This window comes from Hemiscyllium ocellatum, chromosome 1 (assembly GCF_020745735.1).
Source record: "Hemiscyllium ocellatum isolate sHemOce1 chromosome 1, sHemOce1.pat.X.cur, whole genome shotgun sequence".
NCBI lineage: Eukaryota > Metazoa > Chordata > Chondrichthyes > Orectolobiformes > Hemiscylliidae > Hemiscyllium > Hemiscyllium ocellatum.
This window is the reverse complement of record NC_083401.1, coordinates 127,485,114-127,500,824: the sequence shown is the minus strand read 5'-3', so window position 1 is coordinate 127,500,824 and position 15,711 is coordinate 127,485,114. Positions and strand designations below refer to the sequence as shown.

At 40.2% G+C, this 15,711-nt stretch overlaps 1 protein-coding gene across 1 annotated transcript in view; it reads right to left on the bottom strand.

Moving 5' to 3' along the window:
• The window catches only part of LOC132816053 (collagen alpha-1(XXV) chain), a 653,999-nt gene that overhangs the window by 267,815 nt on the left and 370,473 nt on the right, over positions 1-15,711 (bottom strand). The window contains exon 5 of the mRNA XM_060825536.1: positions 15,409-15,422. Within this exon, the coding sequence (XP_060681519.1) occupies positions 15,409-15,422 (14 nt within the window). The remainder of the gene's footprint in view (positions 1-15,408; positions 15,423-15,711) is intronic.

Here is a 15,711-nt window from a genome sequence, read left to right as displayed (position 1 = left end):
TCATTATTAATGTGGTGCAGCGAGCCAAGCAGTGCCTCAGGTTACCGGTGCACTGGGTAGAAAACGGCTTTGAATTTGCTTTAACTTCGTGTTGGGTGATTGAACTTCATATGACTGCAACCAGGAAGGGGCTTGACTCTTGGTTTGGATCCATACAGCTCTCAGTTCCCAATCCTTCATGCTGATGTTTGAATGCTCTCCTGGTCCACTGTCTTGTGTCAAGATTTGAAATCCATTCTTATCCATTTTGTCCCATTGTTCAAGACTGCCTAGGTTTCCTGCAGAAACTCCAGGACCTGTTCCAGCCATAGTGCACCTTCCTTTCAAAATTAATGATTAGCATTAGTTTTAAATGGTGCTAGCCATTCAATATTGCTCCCCATTGCTGAATCCCATCAACGATCAGCATGCTTAGTGTTGATTGGATGCTTCAATGATTCAAATCAGTAGGCAGCATAAAATTGGCATAAGCTCAAACAATCAAAATAGAATCTTAGTATTCGGTCCATAATAACCTCTTTTGTTCCAAAATGTTAACTTACTCTTCCCTGGTTAAAAAAACCATTGCAACGGTCTCAATGGGGTCTTCTACTTCTACAGGTTTCAGGTACCTTTCCCTGTGCATCACCTTATGTTTCTATTAGTTTGTTTAGTACACTTGGACAAAACATTCCCCTTTGTTCACAATTTCTGGTCTTTGTAAATCTTACTGCAATTTTAAGAAAGATAAACCCCGATAAACAAAAGGAAATGCTTACTAACACTCAGGGGCACGTGCAAAATCTGAAATATATTTAAACAAGAGAGGAAAAAGGTCAAAATGAAAACAAAATGTAAGAGTATATTAGTTAAGAGAAAACAAGGTAATTTGTGTGCAGTCTGAACACAACCAGAGGCGAGCATGCACATTCGGGACTCATCATTGGATTGTTGGTGGCAGCAGACATACCTTAAATGAAAACAGAAAATACAGGAAATAATAAGCAGACCTGCCACACGCTGAAAAATAAAATGAACAACAGCCTAATGTTTCAGATGACAATTCTGCATAGACAATCTGAGAAAAACCTTAACCTCCTCCTGCCCGGATCCACGCTATTTTTTTCAGATTATGCTACACCTGCTTGTCATTTCCAGTGTTTCTGTTTTTATCTTACTTTTTAAAGCTTCCCTCAGTCTTAAAAAAAAGGAGAACGATCAGTAACAGAGAGAATTTTGATCTTTCCAAACCAGCTGCACATGTACACACCCCCAATTTTCCGTCCATTGAACTCTATGAAGAGGAAATGTGAATGGGGTGTATGACGGTGGGCTTAACTGATAACTGCTTGCTCAACAAGTTATCCCCCAGTGCGTTTAAATGGAAATCCTATGCTACAAATCAAAACTGTAACAAAACGTGATCATAGGTCTCACCTTATTTATTTTTACTGCTGGCAATTACATGCTCCATACTATGGTTCACCTTTAATTCCCGGGGCTCAAATTCTACTGGGAATTATTACCTCACATTGCCTTAAGTATGAGCAGCGAATAGGTGACACAGGCTCAGCATGCACTGGTCAACATAAACAACCCATTTTGGACAGAGGGGTTTTCATGAACATATTTTTCCACAGCCAAGAGCCCTGCTCTGACCAAAGGTAATGCAATATTCTGATCAACAAAATTTAAATTTGATTTAAAAAAGAAATAAATATTGTGGAGAAATGTCACAGCTGAAATTTTAATGTGGCGATGTTGTTTGTATTTCAGTGCATTTTGTGTCCAATTGTTAATGTGTACCACCTGATACATTTCCAGGTAACCATTATTTTCTAACAATTATTAGTAGAGTCCACATTTGAATTGGATTTAAAAGGGGGTACCAGCATCTTTGCAATACACACCTTGTGTTTGGTAACAGTAATATTATCAGTACAATTGTACCACTGTTCAGTCATTTGACCCCACTCTAAATATGAGAATCAATGGCAAATCTTTGGTACCCGAGCTGTATTAGTAAGTTGCTCCTTCTAGGTCAGTATGACATTATTCCCAACTTTGGTGAGCTTACAGTACATTTGAATATCCCAAGCCTGCAAAGGCACCTGCTTCAAGTCAGTTAAATGGTTGCAGAGCCGATCAAAGAAATGGAGATGACCCTGCCATGCACTTTCATGGCAGGGACTTTGCCCTGCCCTGCCCCCCCTCCTCCCAGGAAAAGTCAGCCCACTACATGTATGGCACTGTCAGTGACATAGGGATTGCAAACTTTTGTTCTATTTAGCTTGTCTCATTTTCCAAAATAATCTATTATACACTTCCATGATCTCTCACGAAAGCTTCAATAAATGTTCTTTGTGCGGTAGGCTGTCTCAAACTGCATGCATTATTATAGAATTAGCCAAATCACAGAGTTACGTTATCATAGTTATCATTAAGACTCTTGAAAAAGACATCCCAGGAGCCTTGTTGATTAGGAGCTCACATTCAGTCAAACGTCAATAATCGTATGTCAATCCTTCATCAGTTCCACGTGTGCTAATGGAAGCGTGCACCATTAGATATTGCTTTATATTGAACAATATTAAATCCTTCTGCCACTTCTCAACTCATCCTGCTACTTCATTCAGATTGCTTTCACTGCTATCTGTCTCCCTACTTTAGTTACCTTACCACACAGATGGGCATCATCAGCAAATTTCACATCACTGGAATTCCTCTCTTCCATATGTTATACTCATACTGAAAACAGCAGGGCATCGACAATGGACCAAGTGGAACTCCACTCGTGAGACAGAATAGTATTCATTACAATCTGTACTGAATTGTGAATAAGGTTTCAATTTAGCCAACTCCATTTGAATTAATGTCAAATAAAGTAAACGTTTTGAACTAAAATTCATTTTCAGGAACTCAGTATATGCCAAAATCCTTTATCAATGATATCAGTTCCAAGACACCCAGGCATCATGCTCCTTAGATAATTACTTATTTACATCTCTGCTGGTTGTGTGCTTTGGAAATCCTTTTAGGTGTTACATAAAATCAAAGTTCCTCCATTTGTTTAATCTTTATTTCCACTGGATTAACCAATCTCCTAATTCATACCTTTCTGAATATTGGGATTTGATATTCTTCACATGCAACCCCTGTTTACAGGAAGTTTTACAATATTAAAAAGATCCTTTTCATTTTCTTTGGAGTTTTGGGAATCTTTGTGGGTGAGATCCTGAAACCTATGGTAATGTTAAAAGAAAAGGGAGAAATGGTGTAAACAGGCAACAGCCAGACTTTCCCCACGAAAGCTACAGCAGTAAATCAGGGAATTGCTGCATCAATTCTACCCACGGATCTTGAATATTCCATTCTATCAACTGCAAAAACAAATAACAGTCTGAACATTCTGCAGGACTTCCATTCATGTCCTGATATAACTCGGGAGGTGAGGAAAACTGGCAAAACCCAGAAGAACGACACAAACTTTTTTTTTTGCAGATGTTCTCAAGTGACCTGTTGAAATTGTGACAGCATAGCAGGAAAACACGACAAGATTTCAGAGCGAGTATCTGCAGAGCACTCACAGTGCCATCAATGACGTATTGTTTCCTCTTTTGACTTAGAGCCATAGAGATGTACAGCATGGAAACAGACTCTTCGGTCCAACCCGTCCATGCCAACCAGATATCCCAACCCAATCTAGTCCCACCTGCCAGCACCCAGCCCATATCCCTCCAAACCCTTCCTATTCATACACCCATCCAAAAGCCTTTTAAATGTTGCAGTTGTACCAGCCTCCACCACTTCCTCTGGCAGCTCATTCCATACACGTACCACCCTCTGCGTGAAAACTTTGCCTCTTAGGTCCCTTTTATATCTTTTCCCTCTCACCCTAAACCTATGCCCACTAGTTCTGGACTCCCCGACCCCAGGGAAAAGACTTTGCCTATTTATCCTATCCATGCCCCTCATAATTTTGTAAACCTCTATAAGGTTGCCCCTCAGCCTCCAACGCTCCAGGGAAAACAGCCCCAGCCTGTTCAGCCTCTCCCTACAGCTCAAATCCTCCAACCCTGGCAACATCCTTATAAATCTTTTCTGAACCCTCTCAATTTTCACAACATCTTTCCGATAGGGAGGAGACCAGAATTGCACACAATATTCCAACAGTGGCCTAACCAATGTCCTGTACAGCCGCAACATGACCTCCCAACTCCTGTACTCGATATTCTGATCAATAAAGGACAGCATACTAAACGCCTTCTTCACTATCCTATCTACCCGCCACTCCACTTCCAAGAGGCTATGAACCTGCACTCCAAGGTCTCTGTTCAGCAACACTCCCTAGGACCTGACCATTAAGTGTATAAGTCCTGCTACGATTTGCTTTCTCAAAATGCAGCACCTTGCACTTATCTGAACTCAACTCCATCTGCCACTACTCAGCCCATTGGCCTATCTGGTCCAGATCCTGTTGTAATCAGTGGTAACCCTCTTCACTGTCCACTACACCTCCAATTTTGGTGTCATCTGCAAACTTACTAACTGTACTTCTTATGCTCGCATCCAAATCATTTATGTAAATGACAAAAAGTAGAGAACCCAGCACCAATCCTTGTGGCACTCCATTGGTCACAGGCCTCCAATCTTAAAAACAACCCTCCACCACCACCCTCTGTCTTCTACCTTTGAGCCAATTCTGTATCCAAATGGCTAGTTCTCTCTGTATTCTGTGAGATCTAACCTTGCTTATCAGTCTCCCAAGGGGAACCTTGTCGAATACCTTATTGAAGTCTATATAGATCACATCTACCAATCTGCCCTCATGAATCTTCTTTGTTACTTCCTCAAAAAACTCAATCAAGTTTGTGAGACATGATTTCCCACACACAAAGCCATGCTGACTACCCCTAATCAGTCCTTGCTTTTCCAAATACATGTACATCCTGTCCCTCAGGATTCCCTCCAACAACTTGCCCACCACCGAGGTCAGGCTCACTGGTCTATAGTTCCCTGGCTTGTCCTTACCACCTTTCTTAAACAGTGGCACCACATTAGCCAACCTCCAGTCTTCTGGCACCTCACCTGTGACTATCGATGACACAAATATGTCAGCAAGAGGCCCAGAAATTTCTTCTCTAGCTTCCCACAGAGTTCTAGGGTACACCTGATCAGGTGCTGGGGATTAATCCACCTTTACCCATTTCAAGACATCCAGCACTTCCTCCTCTGTAATACGGACATTTTGAAAGATGTCACCATCTATTTCCCTACAGTCTATATCTTCCATATCCTTTTCCACCGGAAATACTGATGCAAAATACTCATTTAGTATCTCCCCCATTTTCTGCAGCTCCACACAAAGGCTGCCTTGCTGATCTTTGAGGGGCCCTATTCTCTCCCTAGTTACTCTTTTGGCCTTAATGTATTTGTAAAAACACTTTGGATTCTCCACACTAATTTGTATATTTCTCAAACACCCTGCATTACAGGCAATCTCTATCATCTGCATTTCGAATGACAACTTATAATAATAATTGTAAGTTGTTCAACGATATTTGACTTTCCCATTCAGTGCGAAGCTTGGAATTATGTCAGTGCTTTTTTTATCCTGACAAAGGCAGCAATTTATTTTTTGTTAAATACTTATCAAAGGAATTTCATTTGAATATTAGCTAAACTAGGCCGAGGTGGTATTGTTGTCAAGAGCACGCTGCTCAAAAAGCACAACAGGTCAGGCAGTATCTGAGGAGCAGGAAAATCGACATTTCGGGCAAAAGCCCTTCATCAGGTATTGTTGCTAGACTATTAATCCAGGCAACGTTCTGGGGATCTGGGTTCAAATGCTGCCATGGAGATGGTGTAATTTGAATTCTGTAATAATCTGGAAATAAAAGTTTAAAGATGACTGAGAATCCATTGTTAATTGTCGGGAAAATCACCTGGTTCATTAGTTTCTTTAGGGAAGAAAACTGCCATCCTTAGACTAGTCTGGCCTACATGTGACTCCAGATCTACAGCAATTTGGTTGACTCTTAACAATTAGGGATGGTCAATAAATGCTGGTCCAACCAGTGACACCCACATCCCATGAATGAGTAAAAACGGCTGTCCAATATTATATACAAACACAGATATGAACATATCAATTAGGAGCAGGAGGAGTTAACCCAGACCTGTAACTTACTCTGCTATTCAATAAGATCAGGGCTGATCCAATTATTCCACATTCCCTCTGACCCCTGATAAGCAAAAGGGTAAAAGGATATCAAGAATATAGCTACATCAGCCTTAGGTATTTTTAAAACTCTGCATCCCCTGTATTTTGCAGAAGAGTTTTCAAAAGATTTTACAGAACATTTCCCATTACTTTTGTCTTAAATGGGTGACCTCTTATTTTTAAACAGTGACCCTTAGTTCTAGATTCTCTGATGAGAGGATACATCCTCTCCACATCTATCCTGTCAACACTGCTCAGGATCTTACATGTTTATATAATGTTGCTTCTTGCTCTTTTTGATTTTAATGAATATAAGCCAAGCCTCTCCAATCTTTCCTCAGGAGGGAACCCATCCATTTCAGGTGTTAAGTCTGATAAACCTTCTGCCAACACAGTTATAACCATCCTGAAATAAAAAGAGACCAATATAATTGTATTTGTTACTAAAATTGCTCCAAACACTCCACAGCATGATCCTTCAGCTGGGTGGGGCTGGATTGATTTGATTCCATTCTTATCGGTTCAGTTGAAGCCACAGAATCCCTGATGATGGCTTCTCCGTATGCTGTTACACAATTACCTCTGGTGTCCCAGAGGATTTTTCCTTGGTCCCCTACTCCTCATTTCTCATGTACACACTGGGTCTCAGCCACATCACCCGTGTGCTGGTAATCATCATATGTGTGCTGGTAATATCTAACCTTCGGTTCACCATCATCTCTCTCAACCCTCCACCACTTCCACATTGCCAGGCTGCGTATCGTACATACAGTTGAGCCAAACTTTCCTCCAATTGGATAGTGGAAAAGCCAAAACCATCATTCTCAATGAACTGCATAAATACCGACTCCAATCTTCCCCTGTCTGAGGTTGAATGAGACGGTTTGTATCCTCCATCTGGTTGCCTGTTACCACCCTCGATACCAGTTATTGGCTCAGCACAAAGAGGAAAAGAGTCACGTCTGTTTCAACAATTGACTTTGTTGGTTAGTTAAAACAGACATGCAATTCACACCATTTGGTTAAGAAAGATTAAAAACAGGTATGCAATTCATACAAGACAAAAATCAATGCTCACCCTCATTAGGTTTCTCTGACGTTCCCTGAACAATCACAGAATATAAAGGCTAATACCTGAGAATATGGGTTCACATTGGTCAGGATATCCTTTGGGTCTTCCCTTTCAATGTAGGGTCCTTCGCTTTTGCGAAGGTTAATCTCTGGAGTTTTTTTTCAGGCTGCATGCCCAAAATCCTTCATTTTTATTCTTTTTACTTATCTTCCCAAACTGTGATGTCTTACTTTCGTTGGCTCTGACTCATTTTCCGAGTTTGTGTCCTTTTGTTATAAGCTTCAGCCCAAGGGCACTGGCAGCATTAGCTCATTACTCTTCCACCAAATAAAGGTTTGAACCTTATGTCACTTCCTTTGTTTTCTTAAGAGTCACGTCAGTTCCAACTGGTTCTATCCAGTACAAGCCAGTGGCTGGGGTGCACAAGCTGCTGTTTTGATGTATGAGCACTTCCTGGCTGACATCTTACACTTGATGCCATGGTGAGGTTCCTTGCACAACTCTCCACCTTTGATAAGGCCATCAATTTCACTATCTGAAGCCTCCCTTCCTCAGCTTATCTGCTACTGAAATCATGATCATTAAGTTTATCACCTCTAGACTTGACTATTCTATTGCACTGCTGATCACCCTCCCAATTTCTATCCTCTGGAAACTTGAGGTCAATTAAAAACTCTGTTACCTAAGTTCTGCTCAACCGTTACTTCAGTTCTCTTCAATGTACATGTGCTCCAGGTTCAACCACAATTTGTTTTCTCAGTGATTTTCTCTAGCCTAAAAGTATCCGTGTTGCTCCAATTCTGGTTGCTTGAACATCCTTGATTGATGGACATCCAGTCCCTGTACACCTCCATCCCCCATCACGAAGGACTCAAAGCCCTCCGTTTCTTCCTTTCCCGTCGCACCAACCATTCCTGATGAAGGGCTTATGCCCGAAACGTCGAATTTCCTGTTCCTTGGATGCTGCCTAACCTGCTGTGCTTTAACCAGCAACACATTTTCAGCATCCTTGATTGAAATCAAACTCTCAATGACAGTTGTGTCTTCAGCTGTCAAGACCCAAAACTCTGGAAAATGTTCAACTCTGCAGCTCGGTTTCCTTCTGAAAGCTAGCCTTTAAAACCTAATTCTTTGACCAAGTTTTTGGTTTTGATCTTACTGCATTGTCCAGTTTTTTTTTGACAATGGTGTATGTTACTTTCCAAATCCTTTAATGTAGCTTCCAGAGTATCCAATTTGCTGTTTCTGATTCTATAATTAAGCTTTCAACGTAACTTTGTATGAACCTTTTGTGTAGCTTTGAATACCGTTCGTCTGGAATATTGAATACCTGTGTTATTTTTGCTCTGAGGCCTTCTCTTGGGTATCAGATCAAAAAGAAAATTGTCTACATTAGAAATGGTCAGGTTAGATTACGTCAAGGAAAGCAGATTACCTCATAGAGCAGTCATGAAGGCTTATTGAAAAAACAAGAGTAAGTGACATCACAAAGTAGAACAGTCTCACTGAGCAACCACTTTCTAGTGAACTAGAAATGTTTAAGTGCGTTAGTTTTATAGATGAACTGGAAATAACCTTTACTCCAAGCAATGCAAGTTACACAAAGCAATCGAAACACTTCAGCGAAGACAGAGGATTACTGCAGTCTACTACATTTGAATATTGATCTTTATGCACTTTCCATCAATAGACATTGGCAATTCAACTACTTTTTCACCTTTTATGGAAAACTGCAGTCACTGAATAACCTAGGGGCCAGGGATATTTTTTTGTTCATACTCTAGTACAAAACTGGAAATACGTTTTCTTTCATGTAGATATTTAGAATTGAGAATCAGTGAATAATCTCACCTGTGAGATATATGTTCATATGAAAATTACTCCATATAGGATCTAATAATTGGCCATCACAGTGGGTAAAAAGGCCAATTAAATAGGCAATTACAAATGAGTCAGTATTGACAAATAATACTTGCACTTAAGAGTACAAAACACTTCCACAAATCTTTCAACGAAATACAATCCTCTCATCACAAAATATACATGTTTCAACATTATAAACAATTGTAAATATAAATTTACAAGAATAGCAAGGCTGGTCATTTAAAGTATGTATATTTTGATATTGATTACATTAACAAAATAGTCATACAGAAATATCATTGTGATCATTTCATTAGACTTCTATAAAGATGGCTACAACTGAGAATTGGAATGTCACAATTGAATTTGATGTTTCAGTAAATAAAAAAACTTTTAAGTGCACAATTCATCTCTGTTGCAATTATATCTTCTATTTCACTCAAATAAGTTGGTCAACTTGTTTAATGGACTTTAAACAATCTATTTCTCATTAAAATAAAAATAAGAAATTCTTATCTTGGCGATTTTCATTGAGAGTTCAGACAGCAATAGTACTTACAGGAGGTCCTGGAAAGAGATAGACAAAAATACTTAGTTATGAAAAGCCATCAAAACTATAAAGACTATTTCAAAAGTAGAACATTCAGAATAGAAAAACTGAGAACTTCCCTGTTTTGTTAATTACTAAAGCGTACAATGCTGTTTCTTTAGTGCTGATTAAATCCAAATTCTTCTTTCGACAGCAAATCCAAATTAAAATGAGTCACTTCATAGTATTTATACAGGTTCTGCTCGCCGAGCTGGAAGTTTTTGCTGCAAACGTTTCGTTCCCTGGCTAGGGAACATCATCAGTGCTGTTGGAGCCTCGTGTGAAGCGCTGCTTTGATGTTTCTTCCGGTATTTATATTGGTTTGTTCTTGCCGCTTCCGGGTGTCAGTTTCAGCTGCAGTGATTTGTATGTGGGGTCCAGGTCGATGTGTCTGTTGATGGATGTTCTTGCCGTTTCCGGGTGTCAGTTTCAGCTGTAGTGGTTTGTATATGGTGTATATAATTTCACTGCAGCTGAAACTGACACCCGGAAGTGGCAAGAACAAACCAATATAAATACCGGAAGAAACATCAAAGCAGCGCTTCACACGAGGCTCCAACAGCACTGATGATGTTCCCTAGCCAGGGAACGAAACGTTTGCAGCAAAAACTTCCAGCTCGGCGAGCAGAACCACAACAACGGATACCCGAGCTACAAATCTTCAATCAGATTTTAAATAGTATTTATACATTTTACATGTTTTTGAGTGCTTCCTAGATTACTACACTTGCTATACTTCAAAAAAATATTCATTGTCTGTAAAGCATATCCAAATGTCCAGTGGCTATGAAAAGCTCTATATCAATGCAAATTTTTCTTTATAATAGACTCTTTTTTAAAATTTAGCTGCAGCGAGATCCAAGAAATTATGATTGCCAATACTAGTGGACTAATGCTTAATGTGTTCATGATGTGCCTCTGTCCATTATTAAGATGCAGGTGTTGACCCATTTATTTGAACTGGATTAATATCCCTGTGAAAGCACCGTAGACAGGAATATCATATGAACTAATACTTTTTCTATTAGTATTCTTCAATACACTGGAGAGTCTTTCAAGATCTACAAACTTTTCCCCCAAAAAGATTCATTCTCCAAATATGTGCTGGCTGTGGGAAGCATCATCCAGCCACTACCATTTCATATGGAACAATTTTACAATCATCAGTGGGTATTACAGTCATTTTTATATTTCACTAGAGTCAAGCGAGATTCTTCACCACCATTGCACACTCAATTTTCTTTTAAAGATGAATCATCTGCTTTATTGCCAACTGTTATCTCTACTTCCAGTTCAAATCAGCAGGAGAGACAAAAGAAATTGCAAATAATTAAATGAATCACTGTGCATTGTTTTGCCCAGTAAATGTAATCAGGTTGCAAGTTAGAGCAGGGAAGACAGTGCAGTCTGTTCAACCTGTTCCTATTCAGACTGTAACTTGTGGAGTTGTGGCAGAAGTGCCACTCCCTGTCAACTTTATGAACTGATGAATAAACATTTTATCTTGGGAGTAGAAATTCTATCGCTGACCTGGCTGATCATTTTAAAAACAAAAACTAAAATCTTTATTTTCATAACCGCTGTGAAATTGGACATCTATTGAAAAGCAATGTCATTTTGCATTGATTCAGGCTGATCGTTCAGTTGGGATATCAGCAGAAGGGTAGTAATATCTGGATTACTCCCAGTGTTACAAGCTGGTGAGAGTAGGAAGAGGAGGATAGAGCAGATGAATGCATGACTGAGGAGCTGGTGCAGGGGAGAAGGACTCACATTTTTGGGTCATTGGAATCAATAAACTGACAGGGAGATTTGCTAGAGCTGCTTGGGAGGATTTAAACTAGTAAAGTGAGGGGGTGGGACCCAGGGAGATAGTGAAGAAAGAGATCAATCAGAAACTGGTACAGTTGGGAAAAAGAACGAGTCAAACAGTCAGGGCACGTAGGGACAAAACAAAGAATAAGGTAAGACTGATAAATTAAATTTATTTCAATGCAAGAGGCCTAACAGGGAAGGCAGATGAACTCAGGCCGTAGCTAGGAACATGGGACTGGGACATCAGAGAAATCACAGAAATGTGGCTCAGGGACGAGAGGTTTAGGGTGAGAGGGGAAAGATTTAAAAGGGACCTAGGGGGCAACTTTGTCACATAGAGAGTGGAACGCATATGGTATGACCTGCCTGTGGAAGTGATGGAGGCTGTTATCTGGATGGGTATATGAATAGGAAGGGTATACTGTACACAGATATGGACCAAGTGCTGGCAGATGAGACTATATTAGGTTAGGATATCTGGTCAGCATGGACGCGTTGGACCCAAGGGTCTGTTTCCGTGCTGCATATTTCTATGACTATTAACGGAGTGAACCAAGCGGGCTGTGTCCATCTCACTCAGAGAAGCTCCATATTGGATTGGATACTAGGTGCAGCATATTTAGGAAGTTATTAAAGGGCCCACTACTAAAAGAAAAGTATTAGTGTCCCTAACTTTGAGTTGAATGTCCCAGGTTCAAATTCCACCTCCTACACACGTGTATAACAATATCTCTGAATAAGTTGATTTGGAAACGTTTAAAAAAAGTCCTGCTATTTTTATGTATGTGGACTGGTAATTACATTATTAAAACTAAACAAAAAAAGAACCCTGCTGGTTAGGCAAAGGGTTAACCATCAGGACACTTAATTGTTTTAGAATAAATCAGAATGTGAAGAATGGTTAAAAATGACTGAATCTAATGATGTTATTTCAGCTGATTTAAAGAATAATATGATGAAGAAATATCTGCTGTGTCCTACATTTGTCTTTGTCTGTACCAAGTCCAGTATTTGACTTTCACCAACAAGCATTATTCCAGCTGTTGTGAGAGAGCTTGTTTTAAAAGCTGTGAATAACATTCGAGCGCTTCAGGGCAACTTCTGAAATCCAAATTTCTGCAATGATTCTCTCAGGGTCGATGCTACTCCTCCCTGCGGTATTGAGGTAACCAAAGAGTCAGATTTCCCCATTTGGTGGGAGTGAGAGGGATAAAAAGGAGAAATATCTGTTTTTCTTCATAACTTATGAGTCGTCGATGACAGTACGTGGTTGGAAATGTGAGATTCCCTCGAATGCAATTTTCCTTTGCAGTTAGCGAAAGAGCAGCCAATGATATTACACCTGCGGCAAACAGTGATCCTTCAACTCTTCACAGGCAGCTAACACATCATTTAACCAGAGTAATGCTGACACTAAAGGTCCACTAGCGGCCAATTGTCATTAGACACCTCCTTTAGCTGCTGTTTTAATAATGCCCCATCTGTCTTCCATAAGGTCAGAAGTCACATAACACCTGGTTACAGTCCAACAGGTCTATCTGAAATCACAAACAGTCAGAGCAGTGCTCTTTTGTCACGTGTAAGCTGGTGTTGTGTGACTTCTGATCCTATCCACCCCAGTCCAACACTGGTACCACATCTTGTTTTGTATAGTTAAGTCTGCTTTCTCCCCACTGATAATGCCAAACCAGTTGAGTTTCTCCAGTAATTTCAGGGTTATTTTGTTTCTTACTTAAATTGTTTTCATCAGGACCCTTGTTTTATTTTGAGAAGGTTGTTAAAGGTAATGTAGTTGATGGACTTCCAGAAGATATTTGATAGTGTGCCACATCATAGACTTGCCAGCAAAGCTGAAGTCAGTGGGAAAACTGAGACAGACACAGTACGGATTTGAGAGATAGGAAACATCGTAATGCTGAGTGGTTGTTTCTGGACTGAGGGCGGGTTTACTTTGAGGTTTCTTGAAGGCAATTATGAGGACTACTGCTTTTTCATGACCTGCATTCGGTTTGTACATTCAGGGCACAATTTTAACATTTGCAGTTAACACATCACTTAGAAGCATTGTGGGCTGCAGGGGATAAGGAATATTGCCAGGTTAGAGCACGTGGCAGGTGAAATTTAGCGCAGAGAAGTGTGAAGTGATACTTCTGGAAGAGGCAATATCATCTAAAGAGTACAATTTGAACAGTATGAAGAAATCGAGAGACCTGAGGTATATATGTATAAATTGTTGAAGATGGCAGGGCAGGTTGAGAATGTGGTTAAAAAGACAAAAGAGATCCAGGGCTTTATAACTATAGTCTGAGAATACAAACGCAAGGAATTATGATGAGCCTTTTATAAAGCTATGGTTCAGACTCAAGTGGATTATTGTGTCCAATTCCCCCTCCATGTTTGGAAGAACTTGAAAGAACTTGAAAACTTTACAGCGTGTGCAGCAGGAAGAAATACAAGAATGACTACACAGATAATAGGCTTTCTTTATATTGTGAATGGGTGAAGCCAGAGCTTTTCTGCTTTGACAAGTTGAGGCTGAAATTTGCCAGAGATATTCAAAATCATGAAGGGTCACGTTAGAAACTATTGATAGTTGAAAATGGTCAAAAACCAGAAGGTACTGATTTAAGGTGATTGGCAAAGGAACTGTTAGCAGCATGAAGAAAAATAGTTTTATTGAGTGACTGGTTTGAGAATATGGTGGAGTCAGATACAGTCAAGAGTTTCAAAAGGAATAAATAAGCACTTGGAATGAAAAATATTCAGGACTCCCAGGAAAGGGTGGGAACATTAGCAGGGTTCTCCTCTTGCTGGCACAGCCTTCTCCTGGATTGTAACCATTCTATGCTCTTACACACAGCTGCAGAAAGGCTTGTTTACCTGACATGCTAACACCAGTGAGTAGCTACAGTGATAGACATGTATACTGTATGTGCTGTCAGCTCCCTTGAATGTTCCCATTGCTCCGAATGGAGAATTACTGCTTCAAATTCCTAGCTTTGAGCATGGAGACTCCAACTTGTTCAGAGAATGGTCACAGGTATGTTAAGAGAAGGATTGTGAAGCCCAGAAATGAATGTTCTGTTCCTGTAATTCCCTGATCCTGGATATACGCCATTCAATATCCCACTGCAACTCATTACTTAACTATACACTATCTACTTATGCTACATCTTCAAGGGAGGTGATAATCATTTGTATTACCACTTATCTGAAAGGTAATATCGAGAAATTCATATTAATCAAGGAGAAATGCACTAAAGATAAAAACAAAGCAATGAAACTACCCCTTCTGCCCAGTAAACAGCTGCTGCTGACATCATATACCCTTCCTTTACCACTGCCATCACACCACAGTCAAAACAATATCTGCTCAACTTTTCAACCACCCAGTCCTAACCCACTTTTACACTCAGGTTCTCATGTATCTCCCTGCCTTTCAGCTCTCTACCTTGCCCTTTAATGTTCTCTTTGAATTCATTCAATTTGGATTCCTCCCACCACACTATACTGAAACGGACCTAGTTAAAAAAAGGGATCCTCTGTGGAGTTTTGTGTCTATTGCAGTTTTATGGTCAATCATGCCCCCCCCCCACTAATGCACTTCCCTGTTGATTAGATCAGATTCCCTACACTGTAGAAACAGGCCCTTCAGCCCAACAAGTCCACACCAAAGAGTAACCCACCCAGACCCATTTCCCTCTGACTAACGCGCCTAACAGTATTGAGAATTTAGCATGACAAATTCACCTGACCTGCACATCTTTGGACTTTGGGAGGAAACCCGAGCACCCGGACAAAACCCACACAGATACAGGGTGAATGTGCAAACTCCACACAGACAGTCACCCGAGGCTGGAATCAAACCTGTGACCCTGGTGCTGTGAGGCAGCAGTGCTAACCACTGAGCCACCGTGCCACTTGTCTAACACTTGCAAAGTTCCAATCAACCACATTCAGACAAAGTCAGTTCTTGACTAGCACCGGATTTTTTTCCCCAAGTAGTTAATTTGGTATTATAGAACTTGATTATTGCTTAAAATAAAATGTGACATTTTGTTGAACCTTTTTGTCTTGCATTGATCAGAACACTTCACATGAATACAAACTTAAGGGGAAAAAAACATTTATACTGTTTGAGAGGAGCGTGCTGATTGGTTGGTAAGTGGA